The sequence below is a fragment of the Nothobranchius furzeri genome, chromosome 5 (genome assembly GCF_043380555.1).
Source record: "Nothobranchius furzeri strain GRZ-AD chromosome 5, NfurGRZ-RIMD1, whole genome shotgun sequence".
NCBI lineage: Eukaryota > Metazoa > Chordata > Actinopteri > Cyprinodontiformes > Nothobranchiidae > Nothobranchius > Nothobranchius furzeri.
In genome coordinates, this window is record NC_091745.1 from 41,363,128 (window position 1) to 41,379,789 (window position 16,662).

Genomic DNA, 16,662 nt, shown 5'->3' on the forward strand with positions numbered 1-16,662 from the left:
CCGTTTGTTTGGTACCTGGGAGGAGGAGACTCACGTTTCAGCTTCATCGACACATGGCCTCCCAGAGCCTGGGATCGAACCGTTCACCTTCCGATCAGTAGAAAACCGCTCTCCCAGTTCAGCCATGGCTGCTACTGAATGGCTTAGGATTGCTTTATTTAAAAAAGGAGGAACACCTTCTTCTCTGAGGCTCATGAACTTTTTCATTTAAGCTGCTGTCTGCCTTTTGATTGCTGCAGGGTGGTTTTAGGGGGTTAGGTTGTTGCTTGCAGGCTGGTTCAAGTGAGACATTTTGTTAGCACGCAGGTGTATCTGAGCGCTGAACTTACCTGGGTTCCAGTGGAGCCAGTTCCTCCAGACTGGTTTGAAGGGGGACCTTGTTAAAGGACCATGACTCAGAATCAACCAGCTGAGTCACATGACTGAGCAGCTTCATTTCGTAGTCAAAGTCCAACCCACACCAGCATCCTGAGGGGGAAGAGAATAATTCATATGCACTAGTCTTCATCTGTTAACTCTGCAGTTATTATGAACATCCCTCACCATCTATCTGACAGGCGTGAATGGTCACCAAGTGGTTCTTAATCTCCTCCTCACTGGCCTGGATCCTCTCCAACAGATCCTGCATTGTGTACTGCCAACACAGCAAACCAATTAAGCACATTCAAACGAAGGATCGACTGAAAATAGCTGATATCTAATCCAAAAATGTAACTTTGGGTGTTTCACCCTGTTCTCTTTGCTCTCTTCTTGCCCTGCTAGTGGAACTCCTGCATATGGATTCTCCATCAAAAGCTTCTTTAGCTTCTTCAGTTTTGGACGCTGCTTCCTCGGTTCCCAGTAGCTGTTACAAAATCCCCAGATCTAAAACAAACGTGGGATGTGAACTAATCAGTTTCATGTATACTTATTTGTGTGTTACAGCATGACTTGCTTGTCAGCTGTGTTCACACCTCGGCATGTACCACACATGCACGGTCCTGGGTGATGGGGAGTTGGTCAGGAGTTTTGCATCCAGGCACAAACAGCAGCAGGTTGGAAGTATTCGCTATTCTTAGATCATAGGTTTTATCACAGCTGCAAAGCACCGCTCGCTCATCTTTGTCCCCTCGGATAACAAGACTATGGAAGAGAAAAAAAAGATCGATCAATTATACAATAACTTATTTATATTGAAAAATAAACTCCGTTCTTAAAGTTTATTTAGGCATTTTAGTAAAATGATGAAATCCTGTTGTCCACTTGTTTCATTTCATTGGTTTAACATCATTTTGAGTTTAGACTGTTGACATATATAAAAAAACAGGAATTCCTCTAAAGTCTTTTCATCATACATATGTGTTAACAGACACATGTACATCTAACCTTTGACCAGCTTCAATGTGTTTGCAGAGTGTGTCGTCCAGCTCCATCAGGCAGTAGTCTGCAGATGAAACGTTTTCCCCAAAAGACAAACAGTGGATGGTCGGGTTTAAATCTTCCTCATTCAGCTTGGCAATCTGCAGCGTGGCCTGGACCTCCTCTAACGTTCTCATCTTCGGTTACGACTCTGAAACAACCACAACTCGGCTAATGGAAAATAAATCCTTTATAAAAAGAAACGATTTACCGAGGCTGTCAAAGTTCCCGCTCACTCGCCTCTGTTGCTAAAAGGAAGTGACGACACTACGTTGAAGCGACGTCTAAATACGTCCGGAAGAATTGGAGCAAAAGGTAAAAGTAATAATGAAATACTCCCTAAGTGTGCTGTCAGAAGAAATCATCTTAAATAAATATATACATTTTCATATTTGACTCGATAAGGTGAATACTTATTAACACCCAACCTGCGTAGCTACTGTAGGAACCGTGCAGCTTAATATTATGTTTTAGTCGGATATATAAAGTAGACGGACTCGTATTTCACGTTGGGGGTCAAGTGCTTCGAAAATGTGCTCATTTTGTCCTTAAAATGTCAAGTTTTTCCAGATCTGCTCAGGTAAATGGTTGTACATTTCCGTAGCTTCGTGTTAAGTCTGAATCAATTTAAAAGTAAAGTAACTGTTTTTACAATTGTTAAATGAGCGTTGCAGCGAAGCGAGCTGCTGTATCGGTTAGCTAACATGCTAGCTGTTGTTACTCATTAGTTAAAGATATACAGAAACTAAACAAGCGAAAGACGTTTATCTATTATTTTATGGACCATACTCCATTTTAAAATCGGGCGTATTTTCCAGTAGCTGTTATTAGTTATGAACTTTCTCAAACATGTCAATTAATTTAGTCCAAAATAAAATGAAGGACATTTCACAACTGCTTGGAATCAGGAGAGTGAATAAATAAATAAATAAAATAAATCTGGAGAGTGTTTGACCTAGTATTCCCACGTGATTGTTTCCCTGTTATATCCTTTATGAAAGCCGATGTGTATTCATAGGGCGTGCAAGACTTCTCTAGTTTTCCTCTATTGGTGTTTTCCAAACACGTTCCATTAATCAATCATTTCAGTCAATTTGTTTGATTCACTAAAGTTAAGAAATGACACAATGAAATGAAAAGCAAATTTTCTTCCCTCAGCAATGGGCGACCTTCGCCCGTTCCTGGTTCCTCATTGATGCCAGGATGCAACCGCCCGGCAAGATCGCAACCGCGTGTTCTGTTAGACTGCAGGGCAAACACAAGCCCATCTACCATGCACGGAGTGAGTAAAAGCCCATGTTGGTCCTGAGAGGTTTTCTTCAAACCCACCTCTGTTGAAGGTTGTGGCAGGGGAAGTCATCCACAAGATGGCAGCAGTTGATTAACTTTACATGTACACACACACAAAACAAATCAAGCATTCGTAAGGGTTTCGAGTTGTTGGAGCATAACCAGATTGAGTTTCAAAATAAAAGTACATGAAATATGGTAAGGCCTGTTTTTAAAAGCACATTTAAACCTAAACAGGCTGTTTATTGGCTGATGTAAAGGTGAAGGATCACAACTTCACTAAAGGTGTCTATTCTCCGTCGTCACAATGCGACTGATTGTTTTGTCTTGCCTAAATTGTTGGAATCCATTATGACCACGACCAAAATAACATTTGTCCTTATTTCAGTGTCCCATGTTAGACATGTTTATTTGTTTTGGGGGCTTCAGTCAGCATAAGTAAAGGCTTTTATCGTATTCAGGGATTCTCAGGGAGTAATATCATGCCACTAATCAAGAGTATTTAGTAGATTTGAGAACATAGATTGCTTTGTTCATGCTCAGATCTTGTACTGTTCTTTTTTAAAACTCTCAAAAGGCCCTCCACCTGTTCACACCATTTCGCTTTATCTCAAATGATCTTCTGCTATTAAAGAAACCTGTGATGACCTCAGTGGTGGTGAGAAGGCTATTTAAACCCTGATTATTTCATTATGATGCAGAACGAGATTGCACTAGCATAAAGGTAGATGAGGTCTCTGCACCAAAAGATTTATTGCAAGAGCGGCTTGTACTCTTCACACAGACATGGCTAACCTGTTGCACACCGGGCACTAATGTGGAATTGTTAGACTTAATAGCAGCGAGAGCCAACACAGACCTTACAGCCTGCAGTAGGTGCAAAGGTGGGGGGCTTATTAGCTACATCAACAACCGATGGTTTAACCCAGAACATGTTTCTGTGAAGAGGGTCCTATATTGCTGTCAGCAGTTAGCGTTTGGCCAAAATATAACCACCAATAGAAATCAATCATGTGATAGTATCTGTGTTTGTCCAAGAGTCGACAAATCATCTGTCTGGGAGATCATGAAGCTGATCACAGCGGGGCTGCAGACACAACAAAGGCATTCCCCTCATGTCTGGTGATTTGAGGCACCCCTCTATTTGGCCCGCATTCTTCTAGTTTATTATTCAACAAGAAACGACAAGAGAAGGAGGCAGAAAAGACCCCCACTGGGGAAGTCTGACTTCAGTCTGGCTTACCTGCCGCTACTCTACTCTCCCCTGGTAGGAACATGACCTGTGATGAAGCAGTTTTCAGGAAAATAGCATTCTGAAGCAGAGGGTGCTCTGAGAGATTTGAAAACATGAACTGGGATGTACTGCTGGGTTTACTGGGAGAAGATTTAGAAGGACCGATGCAACCTCTTTATGGATATGGGTACCACGGGCAGTTTTTGCGATGAGAAACCATCAACCTACTTTTATTTTCACATTTAAGGCCAAAAGCAGTGCCTCTCTTTCATGAACTCACTCCTCTAGGCAACCAAACAGCTAAAACACATTGTTTTACAATGATTAAATATCATATTTATATTTAACAACTTAACTTGTCCACGAGAAATGTCGCCAACCTGCATCAACCGAGGTGCGCCCTTAAACATCTGAGCACACTCTGTGATTAACGTCTTTATGTAAGCAGTAGTCTTAACGCTATTGGTGAGTGCTGACCGGCGCGCATTTCATGTTGCATTGAACTCTGGGACGGGGGCGGGCTTAGCTATAAAAAAAAAAGGACGTATTTCCTACATTGCATCACAGCACATGAAAAGACTTTTATGGATCTCTGAAATATCATACAGAATTACTGAAAGGGGAAAACTCTGGACAGCTGCTTTAAAGTAGAAAAATTAAACCGAAGCAGGACAACCGGTCTGATTTTTACCTCGTGGAAAGGCCAGAGTAGGTCAGGTTGAGGACATCACATCCAACACGGGACACGAGACCAGGCGTTCCCCAGACAACTCAGCAGACGTAAGCTTTATTCTATCACTGCGCTGTAAACGTCTTTGAGCATCAAACGGTTTAGAAAGCAACACGGTTTATGGAAGGGGAAGATTCAACACTTACCTTGGACAAGTGTGAACAGAAGATGAAGAAACTTTCTTTTATATAGCGTCTCTCAAGATAAACGTCATAACGCGTTTCACAAGAACAAAAATGAAAAGATTTTTTAAAAATAAAACATAAATATGAGAAAAATAAAAAAATGTGATTAAAATTTAAGGAAAGGAAAAGACGAAATGAATAGGAAAGAGGTCATCAGTGCATCCCGATAGAGTTGGTAGGAAGAGCAGAATAAGAGAGGGTGATGAAGATCACGCAAAAGCCAGCTTGAACAAGTGAGTCTTCAGCTGCTTTTTAAAGGAGACCACTGAGTCCACTGATCTCAGGCTCAGGGGGAGAGAGTTCCAGAGTCTGGGGGCCACAGCAGCAGATGATCTGTCACCTTTGGTCTTTAGTCTGGTGCTGCACAACCAGTAGGCTTTGATCACTGGACCTCAGGGACCTGCTGGGGGTGTAGGGACTAAGAAGATCACCAATGTAAGATGGTGCTTGTCCATGTAAGGCCCTATAGACCAGAACCAGGATCTTGAAATGAACCCTGAAGTTGACTGGCAGCCAGTGAAGCTGGAGGAGAAGCGGGGTGATGTGGGTGTGTTTGGAGGACTTGGTAAGAAGCCGAGCACAGGCATTCTGAACCACCTGTAGACGGTTCAGGGAGGTTCTGCTCAGACACGTGAAAAGAGAGTTACAGTAGTCTAAGCGTGAGGAGATGAAGGAGTGGAGAACTGTCTCAAGTTCAGAGCGAGACAGAATGGGACTCAGCTTAGCAACGTTCCTGAGACAGTACCCAGAACCTGTGATGTGTTTACAGGTGACTGTGGTGATCACGTCGTGATAATAAACTCCAAACACATCGCTTTCTCTGGAAACAAGTGGGAGCAGAAAGTCTACTCGTCTCACACAGGGTAAGTTCAATTCAGTTCATTTATAAAGCGCCAAATCACGACCAGAGTCGTCTCAAGGACCTTCACATAGTAAACATTCCAACACAGGTCAGTTCATTAAACCAATCAGTGAAAAGTTTCCTATATACAGGGTATCCGCGGATCCTTAAAAAGTCTTAAATTGGCTTTTCCAAATTTAAGGCCCTAAAAATCCTTAAAAATGACAAATAATCCTTAAACACAGTTTCCAAAGGTCTTAAATTACCAAAGACCCAATAAACAAGATTCTTTTATTTCTATAAAATTTTCATGAATTTCTAGTTACTGTTCAACATTTTTTGTGTATGATGTTGGCGTAAGTGGAACCGTATACATTCATTTGGTTGTGAAAGGGGGCTATTTTTAGATGAGCACATTAGCTGGTTAAGCTAGTGGGAGCGTGCGCCATGGGGAAGTGTAAGCTTAATGGTAAATGGATGGCTAATCCCCACATTCGCGATGTGGTTAGCACCGGTTCCAGGCAATAGCTGGAAATTATAGCTTCCATTTAATTTTGAAAATAGCTTAAATTTGGTCAAAGTGGCCTTAAAAAAGGTCTTAAAAAGTCTTAAATTTGGCTCCCTTAAACCTGCAGATACCCTGTATATAAGGAACCCAGCAGGTTGCATCGAGCCACTAGCTGAGTGTGTTTGCTTTGGTGCCATCTGACTGAAAATGTCCCGTTTTATATCTGGCTGGGTTGCATGGTGGCACCGTTGGTAAAACTGTTCCCTTGTAGCGCGAAGGTTGCAGGTTTGACGCCGAGATGAAGCCTTTCTGCGTGGGGTTGTTGGCGTGTTCTCTTGACACACGCATGTTGAATTTTGTTATTGTTTAACACACAAGCACGACTGGTGGTTTAAATTCACAAAGCAAGGTTACGCCTGCTGCACAAGTAAAGGTTTACTCGACTTTGTCTATTTTTTAAAGGTTTCCTGGTGGATTCAAGCAAGTCACAGCTGCTCAGCTCCACCAAAAGGATCCAAAAGCCGTAAGCCGTGCCGCTAATCTCTCTTTTTAATTTTGATGTTATTCTGAGTGAATTTTAAAATCTGAACAGTCAGTGTCTGTTACCTTGCATCACGTTTTCACTCTCCTTCTAATTTAAGCCTCACAGACAGAGATTAGTATAATTTCCACAAGCGCCACACACCGATCAGAGGAGGTTTAGCTGCTTTGACACTTATCCCTTCTTCACATGTGCTGCTTGTGCATATTAGTGAATGGTGCAGGAAGCTGGGATCATGCGGAAGGGGATTTGTGCTGCACCTGTTTTAATGATAACTTGGGATGTGTCTCAAGGATACACCATGCTGGCTAGAATGTTAACACCCAACTGGGAAAATCACACTTTTGTGTGTTAAAGCATCAAGTTTCTGACTAAAGTGAAGAAGAGAGTCCAAACATAATCGTTTTTGCTGCTTTCAGTGATTCCAGTTAAACCTGAGTGTAAAATGTTCTCTATTCAAAAACATGCTGTGTTAAAGGGATGTTTCATGTTTTAAATGGTTGTCTTGAGCCAGCATGTGCTGAAGTGACCCTTTACAGGGTTAAGCAAATGCCACTCAGACCTCCAGCGCCCTCTGTGGCAAGAATACCACATTTGCAACTTCAGAGTGCCCGTCCGGCACCTGTTAAACTTACAAAATATTGAGATCATATGTCTGGTGTTGCAATCTGCTTCCAGCACATTTCCTGCTTGTTCTATCTAGATCATGAGCACTGCTAACTTGTTTTGTTTGGTGTAGAACCGCTACTGTAGACACTAATGAGGGCTGGGGAGACGTTTCAGCTGTTGGATTAAGGTGTTAAAGAGAAACGCACAGCGAGGAGTTAGGTTTCACTTTTGCCTTGACCACACATAATTAATAACGGACACTAAAGCAAGCAAACCTGCCAAGTGTGCCTTGAATTCCTGAACGTATCTGTTACTGTAGTGATTGATTTACTGCTTTAGGAAATCATTGAATCTGTATTTAAAACCATTTTCAAAATATTTCATTAGAAATAAATGGAGTAAGGTCTTTAGACAAGGTGAAACAAATGTATTCAGGTAGGTTTTTAAAAAACAAGCCTGATTTGGCTAACGAATGTGTCGTTTAAAGCAACACTAAACAGTTTTCAGGTTCTCCGCCCTTGTTTGCGACAGGTTCCAAGCATTTTCCATCAGTGCCGCGGCAGGTTCAGCATGGATTCATTCTAATGACGCGCTACAGCTTTCAACTGCGTTAAAGTCTTCTTTATTTGTTCCGCATCAAACTTGCAATATGGTTACGCATTATTCAGGTAAACGGTCAACGAAATTCTTTCACCCAAGCTCGCCCGCCATCAGTCTCCGCTCAACAGGCGACAGGTGAAGATGAGTAGCTAAAGTTTGCACCCAGTGACACGCCCACCCCCAATATACAAATCAATACACATTAACACAAAAAGCATCCTAATTTTTGGCTCCCACACCCATACTGATTGAAAGTGGAATTACAACTGTAATTGCAGCAGCCTGCTGTAGCTAGCGCTAACAACGACCTAACAATAACATGAGCAAAGTATTTCTAAATAAGGCATGAAGTAAAGATCCACATTATTCTACAAAATATTATCACTGACAAATCCGGTAGCAACAAAGCCAGGTCACCATCAGTCCGTGATTTCATAGCCTCCTTTAGCGTCCTCAGACTAGCACAGGCCTCTGGTTTTAGCTCTTTGTTTCACCTCCAAAGACATTAACCTGAGGTTTACTTTCAGGCTTCAACATGATGCCAACAAATAAACAAACTCCTTTTTTCTTCCTCTTCTTTTTGTGTTTTTTATTGACGGCCAGCGAACTGAAAAAGCTAACTGCTAGCCTTTTATTAGCTACCAGCACGGAAAATGGCAAACATCCATTAAGTGGGGCTAGAGCGCCCCCTAGGACACATGCCCGCTCCACAAAGCTGTTGGCTGCTGCATCTGGTCAGCAGGGGGCTACAGAATGATGTCAAATGTGAAACTTGTCAAGTTTCTAACTTAACATCTTAGGTGTGTTCTTGCTGTGTCTTTGTAAATCCATGCTTTCGTTCTTTTTTAAACACAGAAACAGTTTTGTTTACCTGTTTGTAGCTACGGTTTCGCCGACAGCTGCCGGCTTCTTCAGGCTGACGCTTATGGTGGCGCGTCACTTCCTTCTCCGTTTATCTGCGGGCAGCAGAGGACGTTGTCGCCCTCTACTGCCCGCTCTCCCCTCTCCGACGATGCAGTCCCATGCGTGGTCCAGCGTGTAAACTCCGTCGTCCCTGTTCATGGTCCCACATCCACGTCTCCTTATCTCTATTGCTTCCTTGATCCATCTTTTGTATTTTTGTTGTTCAGTGGTTATGATCCGTGTGCTGTCCCAGTCCATTATATGGTTTTCTCTTAAGCAATGATCTGTTACGGCTGACTTTTTTATTGTACTTTCTGCTTCTTCTTTTGCTGCTCTTGTGTGTTTACGATTTGCCTCTTTCTCGCACTCCTTTCTGTGTTCTATTGTCCGTGTATTGAGTTGGCGTCCGGTTTCTCCTATGTATGTTTTATTGCATATTTTGCATGGGATTTCGTAGATGACTCCACATTTTTGTCCAGCTGATATTTTGTCTTTTGGGTGTACTAGTCTGTTTCTAACTGTTGTGTATGGCTTTGTTGGTGTGTTTATGTTGTGTTTTTTCATTGTTGCTCTTATTTTTTCTGTTATGCCTCTGATGTATGGTAGGGTTATCACTGGTTTTGGTTCTTGTCTTTCTTGTTCTTTCAAAACCAGTGATAACCCTACCATACATCAGAGGCATAACGGAAAAAATAAGAGCAACAATGAAAAAACACAACATAAACACACCAACAAAGCCATACACAACAGTTAGAAACAGACTAGTACACCCAAAAGACAAAATATCAGCTGGACAAAAATGTGGAGTCATCTACGAAATCCCATGCAAAATATGCAATAAAACATACATAGGAGAAACCGGACGCCAACTCAATACACGGACAATAGAACACAGAAAGGAGTGCGAGAAAGAGGCAAATCGTAAACACACAAGAGCAGCAAAAGAAGAAGCAGAAAGTACAATAAAAAAGTCAGCCGTAACAGATCATTGCTTAAGAGAAAACCATATAATGGACTGGGACAGCACACGGATCATAACCACTGAACAACAAAAATACAAAAGATGGATCAAGGAAGCAATCGAGATAAGGAGACGTGGATGTGGGACCATGAACAGGGACGACGGAGTTTACACGCTGGACCACGCATGGGACTGCATCGTCGGAGAGGGGAGAGCGGGCAGTAGAGGGCGACAACGTCCTCTGCTGCCCGCAGATAAACGGAGAAGGAAGTGACGCGCCACCATCAGCGTCAGCCTGAAGAAGCCGGCAGCTGTCGGCGAAACCGTAGCTACAAACAGGTAAACAAAACTGTTTCTGTGTTTAAAAAAGAACGAAAGCATGGATTCTAACTTAACAATCGTTAGGATCAACGTTTAAACTCTAGTTTAGAGTTAAAACTATTTGGTGTTACTTTAAGATTGTTTGCTGTTATCGATCTTTAGGGCAGTATTCAGCAGAATTTGTTTTTTCCGCAGACATCACGCAGTCGGAGCTCTTCGCGTCCTCAGATCTGATGTCTTTGTTCGTTGTTACGTGAAGTTTTTGTCTGACTAATCCACATAAAACAACATCCTCTCCAGATAATTCAGAGCTGCCCCATAAATGTTGAACTTTGGACTTATTTCTAAAAAGCTAAACAAACTCAGGCCTCTTTGGGGTCATCGGTAAGGTGCGGCGTGGGGAACGGACTGTTCTGGGCTCCAGTCTGCATCTGAAAGTCCCGGCAGAAAGAATTTGTCTTCTGCAGGCAAACATGAGGACAACATGGAGAATGTCTGTGAGGTTGCTATGGAAACGATACTCTGTCAGCAGATTGACTGCATGTCGTCCGTTTCCTTTTGCTTCTTCCTTCCAGATTGTGAAGCTGGCGATTTATGGCATGCTGCCTCGGAATTTGCACCGGCGCACAATGATGCAACGATTACACATCTTTTCTGAAGACGTAAGTTCCGTTTCGCCCCGACCTTCGCAGTTGCAACCGTTTGCTCATGGGCTGCAGGAATGCTTTTCCATGCTTCTTCTATTCTCCAGGGGAAGTTTTCCCTTTTTTTGTGCAACACTTCTGTTTTGCATTCACCGTAGATAACAGTAGATATTGATATATAATATCTAGATATGATTGTGGTCATTTGTGTTGATTCATCTGTTCTCTGCCACTGGGTGAGTGAATCCTAATCTCTCCTTACCCAGTCTAAACTGGACCTGTTTAGTGGTTTCTCCTCTCAGGCTTCTGGCAACACTTATAACTTTGTTTTCCTCTGAAGCCGTTCAGCGAAGAGAATCGGCCTCGATGCCACTGGACCAGAACCAGAGGCGTTAATGGAGAATCAGTCGTGTTCTGGGAGGGGGGTGGAACAGAGAGCAGGCTCGTCTCAGTTTTAAAAAACCCGACAGCAAGAAATGAGCCGTTTAATAGTTTATGAATGATATTTGTCCATAATGGCAGATTCCTTTAAACAAATGGGTCGTATTGTTGGTAGTTCAGAGTGTGACTTTTGCGTTTTTGTAGTTTAGCAGAAAGGAGGACATCGTTTGGTCCTGATGTGACGCTGAGCTGCAGGATTTAAAGGGAGAAGCTTTTATCCTCAGATACTTGTGGAGCTGCATCCTGGGGCTTAATGTCTGCAGGTTCATCTGCAAGTTAGAGCAGCTAGTGCCACATTTTGGAGCTTTTTGTCTTGGACTGTTGCCTGCTCTGTAAATGAACCTGTTGGCACAACCAGGTGTGATGAATGTTAATAAGATTTTAAACATCGCTGAGGGACAGACTCTGTTAGTGTCTGAAGACTCGGAGTAGAACATCTGACTTTCCTGTTTGGTTCGTCTTTTTGCTTCATGGCCTCACGTCTCTACTGCCTCCTGCACGCACATCTGTCCAGGAGTTACCAGAGGACATCAGAGCCAACCTGACAGAGGAGCTCCCTCAGCCCAGAGAGATCCCCAGGAAGCTCAGCGAGTACACTCAGGAGGAGATCGACGCCTTCCCCAGGCTGTGGACGCCGTACGTACAAACACACGCACGCACCTTAGTGTTACGTTGTGTCTCTAAGCAACAGAGGAGTTCATGTAAGTAAGCACGTCAACAACTTTTAGTGGCTAGCTGGAGTTTACCCCCTCAAGCAGAATAACTTAAGATGCATTTATATTTTTATTCTAACCACGAGCACATGTGGCTGGCTGACCGTCGGCCAACTCGGTGACAGGACAAGTGCAGGGAACACTTACTGTTGGACGGCTGACCGCGTTATTCGTGGGAAGGAGTTTGTTCTTGGCTATTGGATAATTATGAGCTTCGTCTGTCATGTAAGTTAGTCAAAGAAGCATTTGTGGGATTTTGAGCTGCTAAAATCTGAGTAAAACCCTCCAGAAAGCTCCTGTTAGCTTTTTCATTCTCCTGCTTTTAAACCTGAATGCAGGGATGATCAAATGCCACAAACACACATGGGTGTGTGTGTGTGTGTGTGTGTGTGTGTGTGTGAGACAGAAAAAAGAACATCTGTTACTCAGCATAATCATATTCATTGCTTTTCTGGCTCAAGTATTTTCAGGTTGGAGATTAGACGGACATTGTGACCTGCGGTTTGCTGCCATAATAATGTCACGCCGCTGCATTCCCACCTCCTGCAGCAGACTTTAGCGTGACGGGTTATCTCAGAGCATTCTTTATTCACCTGCTCAGCAGTGCCCTTTGCATTCATTAATCCGCCAGTCCGTCAGTTTGTCTGCGGTCCAGATGCTCGTCCAGGCGGCCAATCATAGGTCTTCATTTTTAGCTGCTTAGCATCCAGGTGGCAGAGCATTCGTGCAGACATAAACTTACTATGGAACTTGAAATGTTTTCTGTAAGGGTGGGAGGAGCTCTGGTTTAGTAAAGGTCTTGGCATTTGGAGAGTAATATTTCATTATTTAGCTCTTTGTTGCGCTCCTCTGTCCCTGCGCCTGCTAGCTTCAGTATGCATGCAGCTAGGCTTGCTTGATTTGCTTTTGTTATTATTTAAAAACCTGTGATTTCTCCTTCAGTGTGTCTGCAGCAGGCCTGAAGCAACATTTCTATTATTGTATTACTGCTCCTGTGAAAAGTCACCACTGCTGCTAGTGTCGGTTTTATTTTTAGGGCATTATTAAGAAAACTATTTATTTCTGCTAATGAGACAGAAGTATCTGAAAGTCTTTTTTAAGCAAAGGGAACAAATTAAATCGATTTTTTTTTTACCCTTTTAAATCAGATGTGAACAAAATGAACCATGTTTGGTCTGAATAGCTGTCATACTCGTCTGTTTGGATGGTTTTCTGTTAAAATATTTGATGAAACGACTAAATGAGCCATCACTCCTTGTTTTGAGTGTGTGTGTGTGTGTGTGTGTGTGTGTGTGTGTGTGTGTGTGGGCCAGTAGGTCACAGAGCAGATCAATCCTTACCTTTCAAATCAATAAACACAATTCTCTTAATATTCTCTCTGAAAAATCCTGCAGAAGAACTGAGATGAGCCTCTGAACAAAAATGCTACACACACACACACACACACACACACACGTTTGGTAGCAGAACGTTTACATTTAATCAAGAGCTGAAAAAATCTGTTTGTTTGAAACTAAAAAGAGGAAAACCAGAAAAAAGGGATGTTGGGTCTGAAGCAGGGGCGGATTTAGGACTGAAGAAGATCCGGGGCTTAACACACACACACACACACACACACACACACACATGACACGCACTAGTCAACATCATATATGTCTTGTACCACATAATTTTTAATCTGAAGTTACATATTAAGCATTTTCAGGGCAGAGTATTGTTCCTGTTAGTGTTTAGTGTGAGATGATAGTAAACATTCCCTTTCTTTCTCCAACAACTTTACCTGATAGTAAGCTAACGTTAGGCAAACCAGCAGCACAACAAATATTTTCAAATAAGACTCACAAACCTGAGTCAGCACCAGTCTCATCAAAGCTGGGGTTCTGTCGTTGTACTTTTGGTCTAAAAAACGTCCTTATGTCCATCTTCACTCATGCGTTTCAGGCAGAGAGTGTAGAAAAAGCCGGCTGCTAAGGGCTTCTTCTTCAGTGGTGGAGGCTCAGGCAGGCTGTATACAAACTACTGCCAGCTGCTCCCTCTCTGTTGGACTTTGGTACTGCATGTTACTTCCGCGATTTAGATCCGGGGCTTTCCATGAAACATCCAGGGCTTCAGCCCAAGTAGCCGGGCCTAACGCCGCCCCTGGTCTGAATTATATTTGGAAAATAAAATCTGCCCATTTGTCACCTTCTATCCACATGTTTGTGATCAGTGATCATGGCTCCAGCACTGATGTTTTGTTTTTCCTCTGCAGACCTGAAGACTACAAGATGAAATGACTAAAGCTGTTTTTGTCTACAAGCAAATCTGGAAGCAACAGGATTGAAACAAGAAGCATTTATTTTTTATGGGTTCCTGGTACATTAAAAATGTTGTATTGTGTTATTTTAGCAAACATTTTATTTAATGTTTTTCCAAACCTGGCATCGAGTTCTGCCTGGACTCTGAGCTCTAAGGTAACTCAGATGCCAACAGCAGAAACACACAGAAGCTCTCGTTTGGCAGCGAGGGGCCACAGCTGAACCCACAGCAGACCTGAGTGATCCAGGAGCAGCTTGAGGTTTCTCCATGTGGCTCAGCTCTGATCAGAGAAAATCAGATTCTGGGGCTTTTCCTCTGATCACGCCACCATGAAACCATCTGATCTGGCCCCGTGGACGTGACATCTGTTAGAGCTGCTGGGGCCTTTTGGAGCCAATTTGTTTCTATGGCAACGCCATTGTGATGCAAATGCCAACCTTGGTCATGACTTGTTTTTTTGATTGTTTCCTGAGGTTTGTGAGATCAAACTGGTCGTGTAGATGAAGAAAAACAGACTAATAAACAATTTGTTGAACCTTTTGTCGTAAAGTTTTGAAATCTCTGCTACGCCAAAGAAATGACACAAGCACAACATTTTAGTCTCGTTACAGATTTATTGGTTATAAAAGCAAATAAAACTGGAAATAAACACTTTCTTTCCAAAGGGGCGTGGTTGCACATTTCTAATAGTCACTTGGTCCGGCTCAGGTCCAGTGCCAAAGCACTTTTCTGCTTCGCTTTAATGGCTGTGTGTTGTAGGAGGAGAGCGGTTTCCACCCACCGTAACTTTCTTCAGGTTTTGTTTTCTTTCAGCGAGAGGTCGTGCTCCCGTCACCGATCAGCCTCCACAGTGAGTGGCTCCGATTTGCATAAGAAAAGGGGAACCGGCTGCACACACAACTGCACAGATTTGTTATTATTGTTGGAATTTTATTTTGAAAACCTGAAATAAAATTCACCCATGTGACAAGAATGAGATGGTGTAACCGCTCCCAAAAAAGGATTTCATTCATTCACAATTTCATTTTTAAATAATTTCCAAACAGCGAAGCAAAGAAAAGGCCGAGGAGGCAAACCCAGAGCCGTGTGGAGAAGCAACTTTTCACTCTTTACACGTTGAATTAAGGACATGGGGTGTGTGTGTGTGTGTGTGTGTGTGTGGGGGGGGGGTCATTATTAGACAGTAGAAGAAAGCAGTCTGTACAAATGTCATGTTTTCATTCTCAGCAATCTAAACAGGCGAGTTGAAATGAAAACAAGATGCACGTTCCCAGTTAGACTCACAGGAAACATGCGGCTTCAACATCAAATAAAGGGTTTAATCCTGCAGTCGGCTGTGAGAGGGTGAGAGAACGGCTCTCATGTTTTCACCAGACGACACAAATGTGGATCAGGCACTTTTTGGACTTCGCTTTTACACAAATGTACAGCGTCCACTTATTTACAGGTTCAACTGGTGCTGTCACCACAGTTCCAGGTGTGTGTGTGTGTGTGTGTGTGTTTTGTAGCTTTTAGGGCTCAAGCACTTGAGGTGAGTCCGCCCTTCTTTTCTGTTTCTCCTTTGTTCTTCGGGTCGACATCACGTGGATACCTGCTTGCCACGCCCGGTGACCTCAGCTCCAGATCCTCAGAGTGGCCCAGGTGGTAACCATGGTGACCATACGAAAACTGAGAGGCTTCTTGTGGGTACTGAGAGGGGTAACCATGGTAATAGGGTTCCTGGTCTTCCTCCTCATCCTCCTCATCTCCCTGGTGGCCATTAGCGGTGGCAGCAGCAGGGTTGTAGGGCTGGTAGCCTTCATAAGGTAGGGGTTGGACTGCAGCGGTGGGAATATTTAGTGTCAGTTGGAGTCTAAACTTATGGAATGAGGATTAAATCCAGATTTGGGACAAAAACTGTTAGATGCCGCCACCACCAACAGAACGTGTTTAACAGAAGTACAGCAGGAGTCTGAGGCATGCAGACTAAAGCGTGGCTTTGCAGCTGGTTCTCTAAACTCTAACGTTGCACCATCACATGCAAATGTGAAGAGAAGGGTTTAAAGAAACTCAAATAATTTCTCCTGTAATGAAAAGATCTGATAAACAGTGAAGCTTTCTGCAGATTTGAGAAGACGAAAAGCCCAGGATGTTCAGAAGAGAAAGCAGCCAAACGGGGAGGAAAGCTATTCATCACCGTTGAGCAGATTGATCTGGCTTTGAAAGATGTGATTAGTTTTAATGAGATCTGAGCTCCGAGCAGGTGAAAGTGGAGGGAGAACGCTGTTGCAGAGCACAGGACGTGAGTAATTGTTGACAAATGGCATTGTGATTGGTGATGGCAGCAATGTCAAGTTTTTTTGGGACAATAAATCCATTTTAATCTCGATGCAAATTTAGTTTCTGTTAGTATTCAGAAATCAAACCTCAGTATGTGGGGAATCAGGTGAATAATGTGTTTTAGAT

The 16,662-nt window shown here is 42.9% G+C and overlaps 2 protein-coding genes across 2 annotated transcripts in view; one reads left to right on the forward strand and one right to left on the reverse strand.

Moving 5' to 3' along the window:
- dscc1 (DNA replication and sister chromatid cohesion 1) overlaps nucleotides 1-1,667 on the reverse strand; it is a 2,885-nt gene extending 1,218 nt beyond the window's left edge. Inside the window, exons 1-5 of the mRNA XM_015949070.3 lie at nucleotides 1,366-1,667; nucleotides 954-1,122; nucleotides 730-864; nucleotides 544-634; nucleotides 330-468 (exon numbers count right to left, since the gene is read on the reverse strand). Coding sequence (XP_015804556.3) covers nucleotides 330-468; nucleotides 544-634; nucleotides 730-864; nucleotides 954-1,122; nucleotides 1,366-1,535 — 704 coding nt within the window. The 5' untranslated portion in view covers nucleotides 1,536-1,667. The remainder of the gene's footprint in view (nucleotides 1-329; nucleotides 469-543; nucleotides 635-729; nucleotides 865-953; nucleotides 1,123-1,365) is intronic.
- Nucleotides 1,668-1,859: 192 nt separating this feature from the next.
- Nucleotides 1,860-14,757, forward strand: mrpl13 (mitochondrial ribosomal protein L13). Its single transcript, XM_015949071.3, has 7 exons — nucleotides 1,860-1,978; nucleotides 2,557-2,680; nucleotides 5,607-5,700; nucleotides 6,649-6,709; nucleotides 10,697-10,783; nucleotides 11,721-11,842; nucleotides 14,171-14,757. The coding sequence occupies exons 1-7, from the start codon at nucleotides 1,952-1,954 to the stop codon at nucleotides 14,193-14,195; spliced, it is 540 nt and encodes a 179-aa protein (XP_015804557.1). The 5' UTR covers nucleotides 1,860-1,951; the 3' UTR covers nucleotides 14,196-14,757.
- Nucleotides 14,758-16,662: the final 1,905 nt, after the last annotated feature.

Bases quoted from the DNA above. Each gene is read 5' to 3' on its own strand.
- mrpl13 (XM_015949071.3), top strand. From the start codon at position 1,952: ATGTCAAGTTTTTCCAGATCTGCTCAG. The intron at 1,979-2,556 runs GTAAATGGTTGT...TTCTTCCCTCAG, and splicing joins GTTTTTCCAGATCTGCTCAG to CAATGGGCGACCTTCGCCCG. The intron at 5,701-6,648 runs GTAAGTTCAATT...TATTTTTTAAAG, and splicing joins GTCTACTCGTCTCACACAGG to GTTTCCTGGTGGATTCAAGC.